General features: G+C 49.5%; 1 protein-coding gene across 6 annotated transcripts in view; it reads left to right on the plus strand.

Moving 5' to 3' along the window:
* The first annotated feature begins 3963 nt into the window (after positions 1 to 3963).
* Positions 3964 to 14035, plus strand: part of MAST4 (microtubule associated serine/threonine kinase family member 4) — a 544916-nt gene continuing 534844 nt past the window's right edge. For all 6 annotated transcript variants that reach the window (XM_049103363.1, XM_049103372.1, XM_049103368.1 and 3 more), the window contains exon 1: positions 3964 to 4590. In XM_049103363.1, the coding sequence (XP_048959320.1) occupies positions 4213 to 4590 (378 nt within the window). In that variant the 5' untranslated portion in view covers positions 3964 to 4212. The remainder of the gene's footprint in view (positions 4591 to 14035) is intronic.

The raw sequence follows: 14035 nt of genomic DNA on the forward strand, positions 1-14035 counted from the left end.
ATCAGAAACCCCAGTCCAGGCCATGTCAGTGATCACCTTTTCATTGATGTTCACTTTATCCTGAAACTTCATTTCACTGGTCAATAGGGAGCAGGCAAATCATCCATAATGAGAACAACAACAACAACAAAACCTGCCAAAAGTGTAAAATCTCCATCTTCATAATCCAAAAATATGATAGTGCATTAAGTAGGACATATTTACTTGTAATTTTGCAGGAATGTTTGTTTGGAGTTGATGATGCTCTGATTTCATGTAGGTAAGATGGAAGGACAATTGATTTCAATTTTATTAAAATCCTAAAGGTAATCCTTAGGAGGAAGGTCAAAACAATGGGAATGGACTAAAGATGTGATGACTTTTCATCCAACATCCTCCATCTCAGAGAGACAGAGCTTGACATTCACACTTGGCCTCACCCACAGAACAGAGACTGGCAGAGGCAACAGAGACTCCCAGAGGCAATGCCTCCTGTTATTTAGGAGAACAACATAGAAAACTAAGGCAAGTGTTTAAACACTGAACACAATGAACCCTTATGCAAGTGCCCAGGGGAGCTTGTCCTTGAACCAGGCCCTTGGGTGACACAACGAATAGACACCGATTACCTTGTCCTCCCTTGTCTATAGGCTGGTCTGGTTCTGGCAGATGAAGCTACACTATTTATTGCTTCCCAAGAGCTCTAAGTCATTGCTATTTTTCTGGCTTTTGCTTACAGTGACAATACAGGAAAAAAGCCATACTTTTCTACCTAACATTAGGGACATTTATGAGAAGTCCTTTTGGTGGGGCACTTCCCTTGACACTGGAAGGAAGATGATTATAATTTATCAGATAAGAAAGGTGAACCACAGGATTTTGATAAATCAAAACTGATTTTGTTTCAGTGGTTTGGCTATACCTCAGCATTTGTCCAGAGGTCTAGCTGTGATATTTTTGGGGAACTAGCCTGACCTTCTGATCACCCTTTATATAGAGAGTCATCCTTTGAGTTTGCCCAGTTCTGGTCTGGAAACTCTCAGCCTGAACCATAGTCATATTTCCCTTGTGGGTCAGCTCTGGGGATGATTAGATACACTGCTTCCGACTGCATGTGTCAGAGTGGAGTGTAAAATATATTAAGCTGATCACAACTAGCATTTTTATTTTCAACAAAACATATGACAATTTCAGACTGCGTTGCTTATAGAAACTCAGGGTAAGTATTATTTAATGGGATTTTATTTGTAGTTGTATTTATGTGTGTTATGAGTTGTAAAATATATTTCTCATGCAGGGTTAAGGTTTAAAAACTTAAATACTGATCTAGCACCTGATTCTGATTGGTAGAGGCTGAGAGCATGAATGCCTGGCCCAAACCGTTCAAATCTGAATCCTGGCCCCATCACTTGCCAGCTGTGGGACTTGGGGTAAATTATGTAACTTTTCTGTGCCACAGTTTTCACACGTTTCACATGTGGAATATGAGAATAATGATCGTGGCTACCTCATAGAGTTGATAACGAGGATCACAAAAATTAACATTTGTAAAGTGCTTAAAAACATTGTAAGTGCCTTATAAATGTTTGTGGGAAAAACAATCTGTTGTCCAAGGATCCTTTCATACTCTTTTACATACTGAATCAAGACAACAATGTCCTGCTCTATGGATATTTGTGATGGAGCAGGTATATGCACTTGAAAAAGTGGCCTGTTCTGAAATAGCATCATACTGGGATGTTTAACAGTGACTCAGAAGCAGACCAGTGGGTTCAAACCACAGTGCTGTCACTCATTTGCTGTGTGACCTCTGGCAAGTTATTTGACCTTGCAGATCCTCAGTTTCTTTATCTACAGAGCGGGGCTAACAGAGTCTGGCACGTAAGGTTGGTGGCCAGGGTTAAACGAGACCATCTACAGGCAACGCTTAGGGCCGAAGCAATAATTGCCACCATCGTTTCTCCTGTTAGTAATTCAGATCGTGTCATTGCCTCTTCTTTGCCGACGCACTGAAAAGCAACCTCTCCTTCTCTTTCATGTGAATGGTTTGCCTAAGTCCCGATTTCACTTTGGCTGTGGCGAATCAACCACATAGGGGTTCAGATAAAGAGCAATAGTCCTGACTAGAAAAGCAATTGTGAGGCCCAGGGCTGGATTCTGACCGCCCCACTGTGCTCTCTCTTCAGCCTTGCTGTCACAACTTAGCCAAGTCACTGGAATTGTCCTTTTGCCTCAGCAGGTATTCACATCCCTGCAGATAATCCTGAAGTGTCACAATGCAAGCCTGACAGCCAGAGCCCGCTTTGCAGTATGCCTGTCTGTGGCAATAGGCTCATGCCATGTTTCCTTCCCCTCTGTCCTGGGGTGGGGTGGGGGGAACTGGTCAGGACAAAGCTTGCTGTCCAATATAATGAAGCACTTTGTGTGATGTATCACTTGTAAATACCCTGATAGCATGAAAGGGCTCATTAGCTGAAGGGGCTTTCAACTCCAGTCCTTCAGTTCTTAAGGACCTTTGGCAAAACTGTTCTGATAAAGAGAAATCTAAGATTCTTGAGGACCTGTTAACTGTTTTTCTAGAACTCTCCCCGCTTCTCCCATGACACAGCTTAAAAAAAATTAATAATGGAGCCATGTTATGCAGCATCATTCTCTTGTCTGACCATAAGCTCCTCGAGGGCAGGGGACCTGCCTCGCTGATCCTGGTATCCCCTGCAAGCACCTGGCCCACATCTCAGTCAGTGTCTGTGGAATTTAGTCAGGTTGAATTTATATCTTAGGCCACAGGGGCAGATCTCAGAATAGGGCTGGAGCCCAGGGCAAGGGAGGAATCATTTATTTCCTGCTGCCAAACTGAGAAATTCAAGTCCACCCGGTCACCCTGAAGGGTGCATTCTCCAGCCACAGGGGCGGGCTCTACAGTGTTTTTCCTGCCTTTGGTCAAAGTTGTTTCTCCTGGTTCTTCGGGGGTAAGGACAACGAAGCACTTGGTGTTGCATCCTGCCGGCTTACAATCCAGGGCGAGGAGAAAGTGAGCTGGAAACGTAAACTCGTTTCATGCTCTGCTTAGCTGAGTTGGAGAGATGCACGATGGTTAGGGCCCCTGAGCCTTTTCTTTTCTTTCTTTCTTTTTTTTTCCAGGTTATTTGATAGTTTTTTATTTTTTATTGGTGTTCAATTTGCCAACATATAGAAAAACAAACACCCAGTGCTCATCCCATCCAGTGCCATCCTTATATCAGATAAACTAAAGTTTACCCCGAGCGTTTTCTAATTCAACTTTGTTTAGGACCCCGGGGCCCAGCGCTGGGCATCCTCTTGTTCCCCATTAAACAGAGAGGCGTTTATTTACTTTCTTCCCTTTCAGAGGTACAAGTCGTTGATTCCAACTTTTCGTTTATGAACAGAAATAAAGAAAACAGTCTTTGCAAAACTATCCATGCTTCCTTCCAAGCCCGGCGCTCTGCTGAGGCTAGTGTGTGCGTGTGCGTGTGTGCATGTGCGTGTGCATCTTACACAGCCCGACAAGACAGGCATTAACTGGACAGTGTCCGTGTCCGGTTGGGGACCCTGAGGCCCGAGGAGTTCCAGCGGAGGCTTGGGAGCGGGTCTCAGGTCCGTTTAGATGCAGTCGACACGCCGAAGGAGTTGCCCCGGGGCGCGCGGGTGCGTGACCGTGTCTGCGGTCGCTCTTCAGGTCCCAGCTCGGCGGCTTCTGGTCCGCGTCCCCGGTCCCACTCCCCCGACGCGGAGTCCGGGTCTCCTCCAGGGCCCGGCCCCCCCCCGCCGCCCCGCCCCGCCCCCCGGCCCCGGGGCCCCCCGCGCTCCCGCGCCCCGGCCCCGCCCCCCTACCTGACGCCCGGGCGGCCGGGGGCGCCGCAGCCTCCGCCCACCGGCGCGCCTGCCCGGCCATTGGCTCCCCGGGCTGCCCGTCTGCGCCGCCGGCCCCGCTCCGGCCCCGAGGCGGGCTCGGCTGGCGGAGCCGCAGTCCCGGCGGCGCGGGCGCAGCGCGCGGGGCTCGCGGGTCGGGGCGCGGCCGGCCTGTCCCTGCGCGCGGGAGCCCGGGCGGCCGCCGGGGCCGGGCCATGTAGTCGCCGGGGGGCTCCCCGCAGCCCGGGAGCCGCCGCCGCCGCCGCCGCCGCCCGGAGCCGCGCCGCGCTGCTCCTCCCGGGGGCGCTGAGCGCGCGCGTCCCCGCCGGACCCCGGCCGCGCACTTCAGCCCGAGGGGGCGACATGGGGGAGAAAGTTTCGGAGGCGCCGGGGCCCGGGCCGGTGCCTCGCGGCTGCAGCGCCCCCGGCGCCCGCGCCCCCGCCCTCGCCCCCGCGGTGGCCGCCGCGTCCTCGGCCGGGTCCTCCTCGGGCTCCGAAACTCCGTCGGAGGAAGGGGAGCCGCGCCGCTTCTCCCGCGAGCCGCCGCCGCCCCCACCGCCGCCGCCGCCGCCGCCGGGTGGCGCCCCGGGCTCCCGGCCGCCCGCCGCGTGGGCCCCGGCGCGCGTGGGGCTGGAGCCTGGAGCCCGTGCGCCGCCGCCGCCGCCGCCGCCGCCGCCCGGAGCAGCCGCGCCGCCCGCGCCCCGGGGCAGCAGCGCGTCCCAGGAGGAGCAGGACGAGGAGGTGGGCCCCGCCTTCCCCCGCTGCCCGGACCCCCGGCTCTGCGCCCGCGCGGCCGCTGTAGGGCGCCCCGGGGCACGGCGGGGGGACCCCAGGTGCCTGCCCCTGCCGCCCCGGGCCGTGCCGTCGGGTGCTGTCTGCACCTGCCCGGGGGCCGCGGGGGGCGAGGGGACGTGCGCTCCACGCCTCGCGGGTCCCCGCCGCTAAGCTCTTTCTTCCCGCCAAGCGGTCGGGCCGAGGGGATGGGCGGGGGGCGCGGAGGGGTGCCCCGACCCGCGCCCCCAGGACCCCAGGTCCCCCGGCCCGACCCCGCTCCCCCGGGTCCCCCGCGCGCCCTGGGTGCCCGGAGAGAGGGGTGCCCCGACCCCGCGCCCCCGAGTGCCCCGGGTCCCCCGGTCCTCCCGCGCTCCCTCGGTCCCCGAAGAGAGGGGTGCCCCGACCCCGCGCCCCCGAGTGCCCCGGGTCCCCCGGTCCTCCCGCGCTCCCTCGGTCCCCGAAGAGAGGGGTGCCCCGACCCCGCGCCCCCGAGTGCCCCGGGTCCCCCGGTCCTCCCGCGCTCCCTCGGTCTCCGAAGAGAGGGGTGCCCCGACACCAAGCCCCCGAGTGCCCCGGGTCCCCCGGTCCTCCCGCGCTCCCTCGGTCCCCGGAAAGAGGGGTGCCCCGACCCCGCGCCCCCAGGTCCCCCGGCCCTCCCGCGCTCCCTCGGTTCCCGGAGAGAGGGGTGCCCCGACCCCGCGCCCCCAGGTCCCCCGGGTCCCCCGGCCCGCCCGCGCGCCCTCGGTCCCCGGAGGGAGGGGTGCCCCGGCCCGCCCGCGCGCCCCCCATCCGGACCGTTCCCCGCATGCGGTGCGCGCCCATTGCCCGACTGGATGGAGAACCTCGGGTTTGCCTGGGGGGTGGTGGAGGGGGGAGGGGGATGGAGGGGGGGGAGGGGCGCTGTGTCCACCCTGGTCTCTTGGAGAATGTTCTTGCAAAACTCGCGGGTCGCGTCCGACGCGCTGAGCCTAAGTAGGACTTCGTGAGCTCTCACTGCCTTCCTCGGCTCCCTTCCGCCTTCGGAGCGCGGTTAGGGACGCACAGAGTTCTTCGTTATCTCTAAGGTTGTTTGCTTTGGAGGTTGCTTGGGCGGAAGTCGTCTTGGTCAGGCGGGGCTATAAATAAAACCTCATCCTAACATAGATTCCTTGTGATACTGATTGCTCCGTGCCAGAGCCCTGTCTCTCTTCTCCGGTGGGTTTAGCTGGAGCGAGTCATTGGCTTTGTGCCTCAGACTGTGCGAGTTAAGGTCACCGTCCTGACTTGGGCTCCCAGGGGTCTCAGTCTGGACCCAAATTGTGCAGCTGGCACGAGGTGGTGGAGTGAAGTCCTAGCTGGCAGGGAGGGAGCAAACGCTATCAGGTCAATGGCCAACCTTCTGGCAGTAACCGTGGCTGATTTCCCAACGCCCAGGAGGACACCCTAAGGATCCTGGATAGGTGTCTGGAGGCCCACTTTCTAGTACTGTCTCTGCTCCTCAGTTGTGAGGCCTTGGGCAAGGTGTTGCATTCCTGACATTCCGTTTTATCTGTAGAAATGAGGGTTTTAAACCAGTTAACATAAAGTTCATTTCCCCACAAATACTTTTTTTTTTTTTTTTTAAATCAGAAATTTAGGATGGATCGAACGTTCAGATTGATCCTAGGCACAGAATGCCAGGAGTTAAGCTGAGGGCCGCACCTCCCACAGAGATGCCAGGGTCCCTCAGTGGTTAAGTCTGGTTTTGAAGATGCCAGGCACGGGACAATTGCCTCAACTTTCAGGAGGAGCACACTTGTCGTTGAACAGCTGGGGGTACGCCCTAACTCATTGATTCACTAGCAGATTCTGATCTAGCGTTGGCGCTGGTAGAAAAAAAATGCCCACCGTTTTCTGTGTAGCTAGGAGAGGGTGCCCTGGGGTTAAATGTCATGGTCTTGCCTATCTTGGGTAGGGGAAGGAGGGAACTGCTCACTTCTGATCCGGATTCTGTAGCTGATTTATTGCCTGGCCTCAGGGTGACAGTATTTTACTTTCTCGGAAGTGGATGTAATGATAGCTTATTTCACAGGCAGCGCAGTGAGGATTGGTTGATGGAAACAGTTTTGGAAAGTGGGATGACTAAATAACATTGGTCAGTATTTGTGAAATCTCAGAATTGGATGTAAATGGATACAGTCTTGCAATTGATTGTGTGACTTACTCTGTGGCAGGGGTTGCTGGAAATTATCCAGGAGTGGAAATCTTGACTTGCTCTGAGAATTTTCAAGTGCGGCTGTCACGGTGGGGTTTTTGCCTCCTCAGGAGTACAGAAGTGATGGTCTTGGTGGGAGGCGTTGAAGTCCAGTGCACTTTTTTCTGTGTGTTTTTTTTTTCTTTTTTCATTCTTTAACTTTTGTGGGGCTTGTGGGCTTCTTTGAGAATCTAATGTAAGCTCTCCACCTGCTCCTGAGAAAATGCACATAGCTATAAACACTGTTCTTGAGGATTCAGTCAAGAGAGCCAGGTTACAAACACCAAGTTTACTGGGAAGACCTGTGTTTGCGTCCCAGGGCTGCCACCTTAGCTAGGTGTGGGACTGTGGGCCATTTGACTCATCTAAGCCCTGGTTTTTGCACTGTTAAATGCAAATAATCATTATAGAGTTAGGCATTTTATACCTAAAATGCCTAAATGTCATTTAATTTAATCCTAGCACAGTTTCTGGCATATTGCATCAAGCACTAAGTACATATTAATTTTCAAGTTAATTCGTGTTGGAAATTTTTTGAAAGGGAAGTGCGAACTTGGGCTGGCTTGTTATTTTTGTTTAGGCACAATTACCCTGCTGCTTTGAGAGAACCTGAGGTTGTGTCTGTTCAGGTTAATTCTCATTTTATTGGCATAAGCTGGGAAACATTTTATTTGTATCAGGTTGTATTATGGCAGGGCACCATCAGTGTAATGTTAGTTATACTACAGCAAGGCCCTGAGTATAAAGCATTAAAAGGCTTAAGTGCAGCCCATAAAATGGGAAGAGGTTCGTTTAGATTTTGAAGTTGTTATGTCTAGCTTGGGAGAGTCACTGCTTTCCAAAGTGTTTTTCTTTTTGCAGTAACTTACTGCATCACTTTTTAAAAAAACAGCAGAATTCAAGTTTGTAGAGTATTTATTGCAGTGCTATTTTTTTTTGTAACTTTAAGCTGATTTGAATGTGTCCAGTAGTGTCAGTATTATTTGACCTGTTTTGTATTTTATCTATCAATATGTGTGTGGCCTTATTAAGTATTACAGATTTAAGTCAGCCCTTTATGCTTCTGAGGCTTAAAAATAATGGTTTAACAAGGCAGCAGTTGTAGTTCTTTTGCACTTAAAGTGAAACACTGGACAGTTAGAGCATGGCATTTGGTTTAATAAACTGCATCTGACTCCCTCTGCTGCTTTCCTAAGCCTGTGCATTTAGAGTCTGTAGGTTTTGAGAGGTAGTGGGCTCTGTCGATCTATGATGATCTAGATTGTTCCTCTCATCACATTTCTGAGATCGACCTTTAGGCACTTCGCTTTGTCCTTTCCCAAAGCAACTGTGATGACACTAGCGAAATGCTCAGGTGCTATTTACTGTGTCATGAGCGTCTTGAGGGTAGGGATTTTGTTCCATAGGCCTTGCACAGTTCCTCTAATACATTAGTAGGTATGCAGTGAATATAGGTTGAATGAATAAGGAAAAAAATGACATCTTTGAAAATAGTTGTGCATTTGATTGAAGGGTGACTGTGTGTGTATTCATTTGTTTTTGTCTGTTGTAAACTATGCTCAGACCTCTAGATCTCTTATCAAAAATACCTCATGGGTACAGATCCTTTTTTTTTTTGTTGTTGTTTTTTTTTAAGAAAGGGGGAGAAAAAGAGGGAAGGGGCAGAGGGAGAGGGAGAGAGAGAATCTTAAGCAGGCTCCACGCCCAGCATAGAGCTGAATGCGGGGCTGGATCTCACAACCCTGAGACCATGATCTGAGCTAAAATCAAGAGTCCAACACTCAACTGAGCCACCTGGGCGCCCCAAGATCCAAGTAAATTTTGAACAAAGCCAAATCACCGAGGATCTACTCAAAATACCTCTGAAGGGACTTGTGTATTAAGTCTGCTTTTCACTGTGTATATTAGAACTTGAAACTTTGAAGGATTCTTAGAATGGCCAAAAAAAAGGCTTAGTGGGTGAAAGGATTTTCAACTTGATATAAAGCAGCTCATTTATACTCTGTGGTGCTAAAGGGTTTGTTTTGTTGACATACGTTGGGAAACAGTTTCCTGTGTTACAGTAGGCATGGTTATGGGGCTTCTGTGAACTGTTCTATTAAATAGTGCTTGAGTTTGGGTACTGCTTTTAGCAATACTGGGTGTGTGTGTGTGGGATTCCTGCACATGATAGTGATGCAGCAGATGAATTTCTGGTGTTGACTGGTTAAGAAAATAAATAGCTAAAAACAACCATGGATTTAGTAGAGCTTTTCTTTTTTTAAGATTTTATTTACTTATTAGAGAGAATGCAGGAGTGAGCATGAATGGGGATGGGAGCAGAAGGAGAGGGAGAAGCAGACTCCTCACTGAGCCCAGAGCCTGACTCGGGGCTCCGTTCCAGGCCCCGAAGATCACAACCTGAGCCGAAGGCAGTCATTTAACCCAGTGAGGCACCCAGGTGCTCCTCAGTAAAGCTTTTCATTGAGTTTGTATTTTATTAATCACAGCAGCTTCATAATTTGAACAAAAGTAGTGCATAAATCTTGGTGCATTTATTATTTAGTCTCCTTTTTTGACTCACTATTTCATTAAGAGAGCCAGCCACGAGTTCAGAAAATCAGTCAAGCAATATATATTGCATGAGACTCTTGTGAAGCATTGGCTTCGGCATTAAGGACCAGAGAGAGTGGATGAGACAGAGATAGCTTGGACCCCACAAAGGTTCTAGTGTAGTTGGGGGAGATAGTCCCTAAACATAGGATTATTAGTTGGTTTCAGAGGTGGTAAATGGGTACAGAGGAGCAGGCTGTGAGGGAGGATGTCTGTCTCATGTAACTCATTCAGTCTGAGGTGAGAACTGCCTCACTGAGGAGGTACTATGTGAGCTGAGTCCAATGGGGAATGATTGGGGAATGGCTGGGAGGAGGGAAGGGCTCAAAGCTATGCATGGAGTAAGAGGCTGTGCAGCAGGAGAGAGAGTACGGTGGGTCTGTAGGTTGTCTGGCGTGGGGCGGGGGCAGCATGGCATATGATGCTTGAGACAGATGCAGTAGGTCATCCAGAACCTTTTGGACTTCATTCCAAGGGTACTGGGAACCACTGAAGGATTGAGTCAAGAACGTGGTAGGATGGCATTTGTGTTTTGGGAACATGGGAAACTTGGAGCCCACACATTGGTAACTGCTTGTGTGGCCTCTTTAAATGTTCCAGGGTTGGAGCTGATGACCTAGAGGAAGGCATCGTAATAAATGGTGTGTACCTGGAATGGGGGCTCATTCCTGGCAGTTCAGGTGCTCCAGGTAAAGACATGGGAAATATCATAGAAAAGGAATGTAGCTCTCTTCAAGAGATTATCATAGTGTGAATATTAATGTTTCTTTTCACTACGATGTTGCATTAAGCCCACTATTTTCTTGGAGGAAAAGCTTTCTTAATGGGATTGGGGGCTGAGCAGAGGGCCTGGCAGTCGTTAACTTCCACAGTAAACTGCAGGAAGACATTTACCCGAGAGGACTACAAGGTGAAATTGCCCTGAGGTTGTATGAGATTCCCTGTTGATGGAAAGTGGGGTGTTTGTGAGCTAATACACATTCTGGGAGTCTAACTTGTTCGCTTGTATTTTTCTAGAGAGGGAAGGGTCGGCATCAGAGAACTAAGGATTTTGCTCTTTCCACTTCTGGTCTGAGATATTCTAGGGAAAAGTCAAGTATTTCTATTTTGCCTCTGTTTGACAGTGAGTGACAAAGCTGTGCATTCCCTCGGACTTAGTGGATACAACGTATGAATGAGTCCAGTGGTTTCTCAGTTTGCCCCTTTGAGGAAGGGTATGGAAGGACTATAATGTGGGGTGCAAACATGATAAACTGTAGAAAGAGCCTGTTAGAAAATTTCTCACAATGAGAAAGGTCCATAACAAGGTGGCCTGGCGTTGGAAATAAACGGAGTGCTGTGTATGTATATGCATGCATGCATGCACCTGTATGTCTTAGAAGACGTGATTATCCTTTTTAGATGGAAAAAACACCATGCCATTTTTAATCACGTTATCACAACCTGTACTGTTGTCTGGAAAGGTCTTGTGCTCCTCTCCTTCATCCCGTCAGGGCTAGCCGCCAGTTTTTCTCTGCTCTGCGGTCAGGGCCAGTAGTGCCTGAGGGGACAGACTGAGGACAATCGTTCAGCCACTTACGGGTTGTATGACTTTGGGAAGGTTATTAACACTGAGACTGTTTCCTCATCTGTAGAACGGGCATGACAATGTTTATTGCAGCAGGTTGGCATGAGAATTAATGAAATGCTTTATGTAGAGTACCCAGCACGATGGCTGGCACTCAGCACGCAATTCATAATGGCATTTGTTGTTATTACTGAGTATGGAAGAGCTAGTGTAGGCACAATATCCATGCCAGAGTCAGGAATGATCGGAAAGTAGAGGTCCCTTCTCTAATGCGTTATGCTTACCTGCGTGTTTGGTTGGCAGTCGTCGCAGGCCCTTGCATTCGTGCGTAGGTAGGTAGGTAGGTAACATAGTTATCACTTTTAATTTCATGGAGCATTTCTTATAATGTACTAACGGGGAAGCTTTATGGTGTCTGGTTCATTAACCCTTCTATTAAGGTGCTATCTCTCTTTTACTCATAGAACCTGCTCTTTGTGATTATTTATTAAATAATATCCTAAAAACTCTATGCACGTGTAAATTACTAGCTGTGCCCAGGAATTTAGTAAGAAGGCAGCATGTCAGCTGTGTGGAGAGGCTGGTGACATGGCCGTGTGCTTAAGTATCATAGGTAATAATGATTTGGAGGCTGATTTGATTAGCAATGATTTGATTAGCAAGACAAATCAAACGATTTTCAGGAAGCCAGCTTTGGTTCACCTAAGCATGAGGGTCGGGTGAGACCAGCCAGGGGTTCTGGGGGCCACCCGAGCTGCTTCGCAGAGAGGAAATCTGTCAGAAGTGCAATAGTACTTTTAAAAGTGCGAGAATTCGTGCATGTAAATCACTTCCCAACCCCATTCTATTTTTGTCCCTTTGGGGGAGTGTGGACATGTCAACCTTTAGGGTAAAAATAAAAATAATCTAGGAGTACTTATGCTGTAAGTCCAATGCTGGTGCAGGGGCTGCAGTTCGTTTTCCTCTCACCAGCCTGGTGCGCCGCTCTACACGCCTGTTCACGTTGCTGTTTTTTTTTTTTATTTTTTTTTATTTATTTATGATAGTCACAGAGAGAGAGAGAGAGAGAGAGAGAGAGGCAGAGACATAGAGGGAGAAGCAGGCTCCATGCACCGGGAGCGCGATGTGGGATTCGATCCCGGGTCTCCAGGATCTCACCCTGGGCCAAAGGCAGGCGCCAAACCGCTGCGCCACCCAGGGATCCCTACGTTGCTGTTTCTACAGCTTTGTGTTGTTCAGAGATTCTTGTTCTCTTATGTCTCCGATATTTTGTCTGAATTTTTTATCTGGTGCTGTTCTTTGGGGTTAAAGCATAACATAAGGCTCAGCAGAAGTCCCATCCTCCAGCAGCTTCTGTGTACTTGTCTCTTCCCCTCGCTTTGCCTGTCTGCCTCAGCACACTCTCACCTTCTCCTTTAGTGGGAAGGATGGGAGCGAAAACCCTTCCCCTGGAAGGCGAAATGTGGTTCAGGACCGTGGTCAGCGGCACACATCCGGTAAAATCACACTTCAATGTATGGAGCCCGTGGGCAGGTTCTGGTGGACCCTCCCACCTCTCTCTCTCTCTCTCTTAAAGATTTTCTTTATTTATTCATGAGAGACACACAGAGAGAGGCAGAGACACAGGCAGAGGGAGAACCAGGTTCCCCGCGGGGAGCCCGATGTGGGACTTGATCCTAGGACTCCGGGGTCACTCCCTGGGACGAAGGCAGATGCTCTACCAGAGGCACCCAGGTGTCCCCCTCTCACTTCATGTAGAGCATTCGCTGCTTATTTCATGATTTGAATTCATAACTGTCTCACATGCGTTTCTGTGGCAGCCTATGAATCTGTACCCTAAGCTTGTACTCTTTTGCCAGCCCATCAATTCCTCTCTTGGACACAGTCGATATAATTTTGATTATAGTACTTACTTCCACTGAACCTTTCAGCCCAAGTGGTTTGTACTACTGATATTGGGGGCTGGGGGGGCATTAGGGATGTGGGCGGGGGAGTGGAAATACTTACAAATTGGCGTTCTTTTCTTAACTAATTTTATAGGCTATCATGTGGAAAATGAAAATTTAATTTTATTATTCTTGACTTTATAATTTAGTGGTATTTGCAGTGGATTGCAAGCTCACAGGTGCACCTAAATCGGTTTGGGCATTGGGATGTAGATTAATAAACTCACATCAGACCTGGGCCTTTTGGCCTCTGTCTTAGAACTTGGTCAGCTCCTTTTTTGATAAGCTAAGAAGGTAGGTATGTAACTCGTTCCTGGCTGATGATTTTGTGCCTTTCTTTGTTTTTAACAATAATACCATCATTTCTCTGGCTTCTGGTGTTAACATTCGTTTCTTAGGCATTTCTTCAAGCAGATATGAGTATACCTTTTACAATGTAGGAAGGGCCTCAGTGCATCATCATCAGTGGAAGGGAAATAAAATTGGGTTAGAATTGGTTAAAATCTTATATCTTTGGGACTTCAATTACAGAAATTGCAAATTTAAGATAGCTTCTTAAGGGCAATCCTTGCTACCTAAACTACATCAAGGTGTTGAAATGCGATGCAGTGGTGAGGAAATCTATTCTGTGTATAAAGGTTAAAGGATTATTTTCACAAACGGGTTTTTAATGAATAAATCGTTTCAATTAAGAGGAAGGTGTCCAGCTCCTACACACGTAACATAAACTCAGAAAATTGGCTTGGTTACTCCCTTAGTTTTAGCTGGAGTGCCTAGATGAAATCACCTGCAGCTTAATTGATATCCTTTGCGGCTCCTTTGAAGTCGTCATCACCTCAGGCTTGTTTTAAAAGGGCAGCTGTGAGGATGCTGCCTCAGGTGAAACCCAGAGGAGGAGGGGTGGGTCCTTGCAGGCAGAGCAGCAGCCCCAGAGGCGTGTTTGGAGAAGTTTGACTGAAGGAAAACCTCAGACTCCTCTTAGGTCAGTAGAGTATCTATCAGGAACACTCAAGAAGATGCTGTCCTTTCATTTTTGTGGCTCTCTTGTGACTAGTGAGTAGGAGTGCCAGGTTAAGTTAGTGCATCTTTAGGGTG

The sequence above is a fragment of the Canis lupus genome, chromosome 2, assembly GCF_003254725.2.
Source record: "Canis lupus dingo isolate Sandy chromosome 2, ASM325472v2, whole genome shotgun sequence".
Taxonomy (NCBI): Eukaryota; Metazoa; Chordata; class Mammalia; order Carnivora; family Canidae; genus Canis; species Canis lupus.